Below are 10,866 nucleotides of genomic sequence, written 5' to 3'. Positions count from 1 at the left end.
AATGATCACCTATTTGCCAGAAGGTTTTCTAAGAAATTACTATATTATTAATAAATATAATTATTATTATTTGTTATTAGTATTATCAGGTACGTATATTAACATACATACCTGGTATAATGATAATTATATATGTTTCTAAATCTTTTAGTATATTATAATTATTGTTGATGGTATATTTATCTATATATATTTATTATAATTATTATTATTATAATTATTATTATAGAAACGGCAAAAGCCATCCATATGGCAAATACGCCGAAAATAATAGGGACGGCATATGCCATCCCTATGGCAGTGAAAGGGTTAATTTTGCGGAAGACATTGCTAACAGTGTAGAAACTGCTATCATATGACAGCAGTAAATTTACTTAATGATATATTTTGCCAAGATACTGGGATGGAATTGAAATTAAACAAGACAGAGATCATGGTATTCCGTAAAGGAGATGGTCTTAGAATTTACGAGTCTTGGTTCTATTACAGATCTCCATTTTTCTACCAGTTCCATGTGTCTGATAACTGCTGATGCCGCCGACAACAGCCCTTGCGAGTCTAAATGTGATTAATTCAGCGATGATTGCCCACGAGACTGCTGCCAACTCTCATTACGCTGATTTTTTGGAGGGCTGGGATTCTCCTCTACATCACCACAAACAACCAAAAGTACAAACACACACAAACAATTTAAACTGTCCAATAGACTTATAATCCCTGAAATTTAAACCCAGCTTTGAACTTTTGTGAAAACACACCTATATGTATACATAACCTCACTAGTGCTGATATATATATCCCCATTTTACTAATAACTAGTAAATTTGTCACTGTGGTAAGAAAACCCGCAAGTGCTGGGAGAACAAAGTTAGAAACAAGAGCCATGTCAGCATGGCCATCCCCCGCCGAATGTTTTTGCTCATTGGAAGAATGTATATGTAGTAGAGCAGAATAATTCCATTTTAAGAGGTCTTTTGGTAATGAAAACTGATGGCTATAGTGATTACAGATTTGAAACCTGTGAATACTGATGGCTGAAAATAACAAAGGGCAATAACTGAAAAATAATGCAGGGTAGGTTATCATTCTTGTGTGCTGCATCCCTCCTCAGTAAAATCTATCCACCTATGAAGTTTCAAGTTGATACCTCAAATACTTTAAAAAAAAAAATTGAATTGAAAAATTAAGTATGAAAAATAACAAAGGGCAATAACTCAAAAATTATAAAAGGTAGAGTTATCATTCTTGTGCACTGCACACCTCCTGAGTTAGATCTATGCACCTATGAAGTTTCATGTTGATATCTCATAGGCTTTTTGAGTTATGCTCTGGACAAAAATCAATTTTGAAAAATAACAAAGGGCAATAACTAAACAATTATGCAGGGTAGAGTTATCGTTCTTGTGCACTGCACTCCTCCTCAATGAGATCCATCCAGCTATGAAGTTTCAAGTTGATACCTCAAATACTTTTTGAGATAAGCTCCGGACAAAATATTATGAAAAAGAACAAAGAGGAATAACTCAAAAATTGTATAGGGAAGAGTTATCATTTTTGTGCACAGCATTCCTCCTCAATAATATCTATCCACCTATGACATTTCATGTTGACATCTCAAACACTTTTGAGTTATGCTCCACTCGGGTGAAAAATTAGGTATGAAAAATAACAAAGGGCAATAACTCAAAAATTATGAAATTTAGAGTTATCATTCTTGTGCACTGCACACCTGAGTGTGATCTATGCACCTATGACGTTTCAAGTTGATATCTCAAAAGCTTTTTGAGTTATGCTCTGGACAAAAATTAATTTTGAAAAATAACAAAGGGCAATAACTAAAAAATTATGCAGGGTAGAGTTATCATTCTTGTGCACTGCACTCCTCCTCAATGAGATCCATCCAGCTATGAAGTTTCAAGTTGATACCTCAAATACTTTTTGAGATAAGCTCAAGACAAAGTAGCATGAAAAAGAACAAAGGGCAATAACTCAAAAATTGTATAGGGAAGAGTTATCATTCTTGCGCACAGCATTCCTCCTCAATAAGATCTATCCACCTATGACATTTCATGTTGATATCTCAAACACTTTTTGAGTTATGCTCCACTCAGGTGAAAAATTAAGTATGAAAAATAACAAAGGGCAATTACTCAAAAATTATGAAAGGTAGAGTTATCATTCTTGAGCACTGCACACCTCCTGAGTGAGATCTATGCACCTATGAAGTTTCATGTTGATATCTCATAGGCTTTTTGAGTTATGCTCTGGACAAAAATCAATTTTGAAAAATAACAAAGGGCAATAACTCAAAAATTATGCAGGGTAGTTATCATTCTTGTGCACTGCACTCCTCCTCAATGAGGTCTATCCAGCTATGAAGTTTCAAATCGATAACTCAAATACATTTAGAGATATGCTCCGGACAAAAATGTCGGACGGAAGGACGGAGACTATTACTATATCCCCCGCCGCCTTTTCGGCGGGGGATAACAAGGGTTCAAACAGCTACATTCTTCATTGACTGTTATTAAATGGGCTCATTTGTTTGTTAAACACTATTGACTTTTTACATTGACTGTGTTCTAATCCTTTAATTTTCCAGCACTTTTAAAGACAGATTTAAGCACATTTTCAAGCACTTTTTTTAAGAGTAACCAGATTCAAGGCAATTTTTTTAAAGAAATGAACACAACTTTAAGCAATTTTTAAAAGTAACCAGATCCAAGGACTTTTCTGTTTTTTTTTAAAGAAAAAGACTTTTTAAGAGTAACCAAATTCAAGAACTTTGCTCTAGTTTTTAAAAATGGGACACAAATTTTAGCACTTTTCTTTTTTAGAAAGTAACCAAATTCAAGGGCTTTTTCTTGTTTTGTTTTAAAATAAGGACATAAATTTATACAATTTTTAAGACCGTACAAACAGTGTGGTACAAAAGGAACACATCCCGTAATAAAACTTAGAGATAGTTCATCAAGGGAATTAACTGCAGAATGTTGGTCTGGTTTATGAATAAATAACAAACACAACTTTATAGTTATTAAAAAAGATTTGCTTTTTTATTTTCTAATCAAGATCTACTACATTTCATCATATATATAAAGGATTAAATTAACAAATGAATCATGGAAGTAATGCTTACATTTGAACATGAATTATTCACAGATGCACTGCATTTTATCCCAGCAAATTCTACAAATAAGACAGAAAAAAAATATATGTGCACATATTAAAGGTACTTGTTCACAATTCAGTTTGAAGTAATTTTTATTTAATTTATAATTGTTTCTTGAATGAAACTCCATTGTACTAAAGAAGGTAATGAAGTTCAAGTCTTATAGAAGTGTTATTACTTATTTTGCTAATTACTAATTAACTTTTACTCAATTATAAGCTCAAAGGGTGTCTATATTTAACTAATTAAACTGAGCAACCAAAGGACTAAGTCTTGTCTGACTGCACATATAGACTGCTAACAATCCAAAATTTCTGGGAAGTGACAATCATTGTTAAAGATGTCTTTCAAAAATCATAATGTTATTTAATTTCAAACAATGGGTCTTCTAGTTCTCAAAATCCCTAATTCATATTTGACGAGAAAAATAAAACAAGAGCTGTCCGTAAGACAGCGCGCTCGACTTTTTTATTGCTTGCCAATAAAAAAAGTTTTTGCAGTAAAAGGCAATACAAGAATCTCTGTATTTTTAAAGTGAACTAGTTGTTTGATACCCTTGAATATTACAGCAATGTTTATATGACATAATTTATGGTAAAGTGAACAAGTGGATAGGAATGAATTTTTTTAGATTTTTTAAGTTTTTTAGTGCTTGCCTATAATACAAAACATTGACAGTTAAGGGCCATAATTCAAATAAAATCTTTGACAGAATTACCTTCTCCTGGACATGTTTGGGAATCATGATTGTAAACAAGTATTCCAACTTTCAAATTAATATCTCAAACAGTTCAGTCAAAAAGTGGACTGGTACTAAAAACTTAACCAAGATTCTAAGTCGATAAAAGGCCTTAATTTTTAAAACAAATCCTTGACAGAGTTACCTTCTCTTGCGTACAGATGGGGGTAATGATGTGAAATAGCATTAAAAGTTTCAAAGCAATATCTCAAAGGGTTAAGGCAATAAGTGGATTTTACCCATATTCAATGTATTTTCTAAGTCAAAAAGGGGCATAATTCTGTCAAAAACCTTGACAGAGTTATGTCCTCTTGTCTGTTGATGAAGGTCGTGATGGTAAACAAGTATGGTCAGTTTCAAAGCAATACCTCCAATGGTTTTGAAATAAAGTGAGGTGGTACAAAAAACTTAACCAAGCTCAATACACTTTCTAAGTCAAAAAAGGGCCATAATTCTGTCAAAAACCTTGACAGAGTTATGTACTCTTGTCTGTAGATGGAGGTTATGATGGTGAACAAGTATGGTAAGTTTCAAAGCCATACTTGTAATACTTCTGAAATAAAGTGGGGTGGTACGAAAAACTTAACCAAGGTGTGACGCCAACGCCGACGCCGGGGCGAGTAGGATAGCTCCCCTTTTCATAGAAAAGTCGAGCTAAAAATCCTCAAAAGTGTGAACAAGCCTCCTTTAAAAGACTAAAAAGTAAATTTACAACCCAATGTTGATTTCACCTTTACTGCTGTTTATAGTCAACAAAAGCAGTAATTGATGAAAATAAATATGTTCAGCTGATTTTAACTGATTTTGTTCCCAGTCTTATTAAACATTATTTAACTCACACTTCAATATCTTCATCAATTAGACTTTTGAAATGTATCATCATATTTCAGCATTTCTATAAAAAGATGCAACTGAATGCTCTATTCTTGTATTTTTCTTTTCTTTATTTCATAACCTTTAAAGTTAACAATGCAATTGTGAATGACATTCCATTATTTTATTTGTATCAATAACCCTACATAAATCCAAACTATTTTTTGAGCGTGACTTTATTGTTTGTTCATTTGAAAGTATTCTTTTTATTATATTTTGTTTTTAATAACACACAGTATTCGAGAAAGTTGCTAAACATGTTCACAACATAAAATATCCCTGTATACGTACATCCAAAGTTGAAATGTGTTTTTTTTTTATTGATGTAATATCAAACTGATTTTATTCAAAAGCAAACAAAACAAAATGTTACGAGTATTACATGCCAAACATTCTTTTTAAAAGATGCTAAACAGAGAATGGTCAAATATGATACATTAAATGCATTTTTTTATTTGTTTAAATGTCAAATTTTAAAATGATGTTCAAATATTCCAACACATCAACAACATACAACCTTATACAATAGAATACTGTAACACTGTAATGTAATTATATGACCTTTAACCCTTTTACCGTACTTCTCTTAATGTGCGCACCAATTTTATTAATTATCCCCCACCCCCATTAAAGCAGGTGAAAATGTCACACTATGGGAGTGTGGGGGGGGGGGTGTCACAATCTGGATAAATATGGTATTTAAAAAATGTGTTCAAATCGCTGGACAAAACAGATGGAAATATTGTAAGTAAAACAATGGTAATTATGAAAAAGAATTCAAGACTGTATCACACAGAAAGTCAATAATAACAAAAATGCTGATGTTTCCAATGGCAACGAAACTGGATAAGATAAAATGTTATTTGGTAAGCCTTTTTTCCCCTATACAAACATACTCTTCCTTTTTTCAGACATTCAAAATATAGCGTTACACATTTTAGCAGGATCATTTAGATAACATCTCAAATGGTCACATGTAGCCATTACAAAACATTTGTAAGTGATCCGAATACAAATATTTGAAAAAAATGTTTAGTACTTTCATTTTCCTTCAATGATGACTTCACACTTTCTACTCATAAAAACCTGTCAAATATGCTATAAGATATATAGATATACAATGTATATATATTAATGTATGGATGCAAATTAAAGAAATAAAACGGTGAAAACTGAAAAATTTTGAGCAGTGTAAACTACAAAAGCCTGTCCTGTTATTTCAACAGGATATAAACAACACAACCATTTCATTTCAAAACATTTAACATGATTAAAGTAACAGGGGTTAAAAATTCAAAATGTTTTATCTACAAAAATAATCATAATTACGAAACAAATAAATGTTTGCTTACTGTTATGCAAATCTACAGCTTTAACTAAGGGAGACTATTGATTATGGTTCTTAATTAAGTATACATATCAGAGTTACCTACCTTAGAAAATAGTTTTTTTTTATAATCCCCAAATGGCTTTTTTTTTTCCAAAAAAGAATTGCTTTACAAATTTAAAGAACACAAATGTTTTTTTGTTTTATTTTCAAAGGCTCGTAACAAAAATGCTTTCTGATACTGATTTATACTAGATTCTGATTTTCCGACTTTTACTTTCAAAGATGCCGAAATAGTCTCGGACCAATGTGCAAAAAACATCACAACTTCATTATTTAATAGGAGAAAATTTAAGATAGAATTGATATTATTTTCTTGCAAATTTCAAACTGTTTCACTACAAGACGTGTAATTAGCCCTTAAAAGTGCTGGAACCGAAAGCGTTAAGCCTTTGCGCATCCGTGCAGTCTGACCAGGCTCTATACTGTTGGCTGACAAACTTTAAATATTCAAACTGATGTCCCTAAAATTGATAATGGACAGTCCCAAAAATGGAAGTGGGACAAGTCCATCTAAATTATTCAGCAGATTACGTGTTAAGCAAACTGACTGGTCGGAATGCAGCTACAGAATCATAAAACATGTTAACACAAAAAAAACAACACCTACTGTTATGCTTAATTATAGACCTGTAACCACCACTGAAAAAAGATCAAAACATATTTCTTCAATTAGGCTAAGTTATGCTAATATATACATATAAAACAAAAAAATACATCTATATTACATGGCATAATAAGTAAAAACCGTATATAAATAAAGTCAATACAGGTAGAATTGTTAGGAAAGGAAGAAAAAAAAGAAGCCATTTTTTTTTAAAGCAAGAAAACCCCTGCTGTGATTATATAACTATTCAACATTTACATAAAATATAGGGGCTTAGTGCATCAAGATTACAAAATGTACAGAATTGTCTGTGATAGAAAAGGCTATAAATAACTTGCGTCAAATAAGTGCAATTCTAATATATGCTACAATTAAAAGCTACCTTTTCAATTATATATAATTCTAAAAACAAAGCAAAATTTAGTTACATGTACTTCCTGCCTTTAGCTATCTCCAGTTAAAAAAAAAAATTCCCATCAAGTTGTATATCTACCCAAATAATCACTATTCAACCCAAAGACGACAAAACATTTTTGCATCAAGTATTCACTATAGTGGCAAAGTAAAATTAGAAATCATTTTTCCAACAAATAGTTTGTTGTTGTTCATTTTTTAAATGTTTTTTTGAAAAAGAAATTCTTTATAAAAATTGTGTCCGAGAACTAAATTGACTTTATATTTTCTTCAATGGATTTTGTCAAATTAAGGAATTAAAACTAGTTTATTCTCCTGTTAGGAGATCTTTGGATCAAAATACAGAAAAAATACAGTAGAACAGCGCCAAGTCGGAGTGCTATGACTCCTTTCTGAAGGCATGAGCCACGATTTTTCCCCACCAGTGCTGTTGGAGTTAAATGAGGAAGTTGCTCGTTGTTAACATATCAGTAGTTTAGGTAGTTGAAAAATATGGCACAAAAAGAAAAACAGGTGCTAGCTTTTGAATTCAGAATGGATAATACACAATGCACCAAATAGGAAACTAAGCTTCCCCTGTACCTATTATAAAATATTCAGCTTCAAAAGCTGTTGAGTGGGTTAAATTTATTGTTAAGTTACATTTATTTATTTTTGGGATCGCCAGAATGCAATATTGTATGTTAAAATGAGATTCATTTAAATTACACATCATGAAAATTACAATCAACTCTGTTCAAACTGACTCAATGTGATCTTAATGCCCTGAAATAGGTTATAATTATTATTTTCACTTACTTAAATGCTTTCATATTTGTGAAGTTGTTCCAGTCCATTCAGAGCAAGAAAGCTTAAAGTGGCCTTCAAAAATTACACACATGTTCTCATCCTGATAAAGCTGTCATATAGCTTTTAACTATGTTTCTATAGAGACAGAAACAGAAGAGTGAGTCATACATGCATGAATAATGTTCATTCAGCATAATTCAGTCACACTGGCTAAAATTAAAATGCAATGCCTGCTTCATAAGGAAAATAAAGATATGCAAAACCACTCATTGTGACCTCAATGCAGGAATATTGTATCTGATCCTTTTTAAAGTGCCTCCCTGCTGAAGTGATGACTTGTATAATAAGCAGCTCCGTCTATTGGGGAGGTCATAGCTGTTACAAATTCCTCCCACGGAGATGACTTGTACAATAAGCTGTTACATAAGCCTCCTGCAGAGGTCACAACTTGTACCAATAGCTGTTACAAAAGCCTTCCACACGAGCAACATCATCTGTAACTACTTTTGCTAAATAAAGTTTTTTGATGAGTGAAAGTGAATTAAAGCAAATTTTCAATCTATCAAGAAAAAAAGGGGGATTTCATGTTCGCAAAAAAAAGGAAGAAAACATGAAAAAACAAATTCATTGCACTATATTCTCCCTAGAAATCCTGTGTTTTTAAGAATACATGATAAAAATTGATTTAATATTTACATTATTTCATGTTTTAATATTATATATGTACATTCTGATATGATAATCCAGGTCATTGTTAATCAGGGAATAGTTCTCCATGGTTACACCAACTTTCTCGTACAAAAAACGAACTTAGTAATTAATATATAAATCAATAAACTATAAAATCTTTGTGTAAATGTTGAGTACAAAAAAAAATTGGTCTGAAACAAATGAAACCACCTTAATCACTCTGGTACAGATAAGTCAAGCATTCACTGCAATATTTCTACAGGTTACCTGACATGTAATGGTACAAAACTCCTGCTTTTTTCAAAAAAAATGAAAAAGTATTCCCTAATCAACAAGTAAGCATATGGTACATCACTATTTTGTATAATATTATATATGATTTTAAAAAACATTCATGATATAAAATGATACATAACAATATGATTTTGTCAGACAAAATACAAGTGTATTGATGTACATAAAAAAAATCTATAAACAAAATGCTGACGAAAAAAATAGAATTCGTCATCAACTTCTGTTGCACACAGGCAACAAAACACTTGCTCAAACTGTGATTAATTGAATTAGAGTGTCTTTTTTAAGTGTTAGTGTGTTATAAAGTTCATCTAAATAAACAATAAATGCTTCTTTAATTTATCATACGCATAATCATGTGCAAAAAATATCAGACAGCAAAAAGTAGCAAAAAAAACCCCTAAAAAACAACGCCTGTGGCTTTATTATGTATATAATAGATTGACTTTTATAACAAGTGACAGTCTTATGCTACAAACATGATACTTCGCCTTTACACAAGGGATGGATTGGCAAGGAATAAAACGACTCCTACTCCACCAATCACGATTATAAAAACTCACAAAATGAATGGCATGTTTAAAGAGTGTTCATAAAATCAAAGGAAAGCACTTGTTTCTACACAGACCTCCACCATTACCCGTCTGTCCGTCCATTCACTGATACTCAAACACCAATTTTGTTAGTAAAACTGTTCTGTCTCTTGAAAAGTCCATTTCTTCTTTCTTACTCTTTCACTCTCACTTGTGAATAGCAGTTGCCACTGTTCGTTGAGGCAGTTTTTGTTCATTTTTTCCCCTATCATATCATTAAAATGTCTTTTTTTATCCTAATTACACATCTCTGTAAATACCTTACATAATCATCAAGTCAAGAATGTCCTCATACATCTTTTACAAAAAATTATAATGACTTTAAAAATGTTTATAAATGGCTTTCTGTCCATTATTTTTGTTTCCGACACCAGTTTTCCGATACCAAACAATATATATAAACATTGTTTCCGTTACATTATATCCTGGCAAATTTCTTGTCGACTAACTAACCTTCAAGTTCAGACTAAAACTGAAAATGTACGTAAAACAGTAATTATCAGTGTAAATCAAACCTCTCCCACCTCGATAGGTTTACGGTAAATTTGAATTTCTAATAAAAGTCACATACTGGTACATATCGTAAAATTTTAGTAGCTTTTAATTCCCTAGATTATACACTATCGTGAAATCTGTATCCATATTAATTTCCAGGTAAACAGGACAAATTCTATAAGAAATTGAACACACAAATTGGGTCACAGCATTTTACAAAGTTTACAATTTGTCCTTGGCCGGTACCCAGATCACCGGTCCAGACTGGTCCCGAATCACTTCCTTAGCCTTTGCATAGATTTCATTTGCTGTGTCACCCTGTACAACCGCTGCAATAGAAAATAAATAACATAGTTACAAAAGAAGAAAAAGGTTTATTTGTTTTATGTCTTGGTATATTTGTTGCCATAGAAAACAAATAGAACATCTGATTATCTTAACATGTTAACTTTGATTCTAACCAAACACTGCACTGGTAATACAGTGAATTTCAAGCTTTCCTGGTGGAGGAAGACCATGGAGGTAGACCACAGATGCCGCCCCAGGCATTTTTTTTTCAGCATAAGTCCGCACCAAAGCAAAACCACTGACATTCCATTAGCTAGTTGGATACATATCTCCGAATCAGAGAATCCTTATTCCCTAGGATTCAATTACTAAGTGGGGCAAATAACTTACTAATGGAATTTTTTGTAGCACCTGTTAGGTTTTAATGTCACACCAACACAGTATAGGTCAAAAGGCAACTTTCCAACCTTACTGGTGGAGGAAGACCTCATGTGCGCCTCTGTACATCATTTCAAGCACAAACAG

The 10,866-nt window shown here is 32.1% G+C and overlaps 1 protein-coding gene across 7 annotated transcripts in view; it reads right to left on the bottom strand.

The window, feature by feature from the left end:
- Positions 1-5,027: 5,027 nt before the first annotated feature.
- LOC132753743 (disks large homolog 2-like) overlaps positions 5,028-10,866 on the bottom strand; it is a 156,469-nt gene continuing 150,630 nt past the window's right edge. For all 7 annotated transcript variants that reach the window (XM_060744256.1, XM_060744259.1, XM_060744257.1 and 4 more), the window contains one exon: positions 5,028-10,382. In XM_060744256.1, the coding sequence (XP_060600239.1) occupies positions 10,276-10,382 (107 nt within the window). In that variant the 3' untranslated portion in view covers positions 5,028-10,275. The remainder of the gene's footprint in view (positions 10,383-10,866) is intronic.

The sequence above is a fragment of the Ruditapes philippinarum genome, unplaced genomic scaffold (genome assembly GCF_026571515.1).
Source record: "Ruditapes philippinarum isolate M1 unplaced genomic scaffold, ASM2657151v2 ctg208_1_1_1_1, whole genome shotgun sequence".
NCBI classification, from domain to species: Eukaryota; Metazoa; Mollusca; class Bivalvia; order Venerida; family Veneridae; genus Ruditapes; species Ruditapes philippinarum.
Note: the sequence above shows the minus strand (reverse complement) of the source record. Positions and strands in the feature narration are given on the sequence as shown.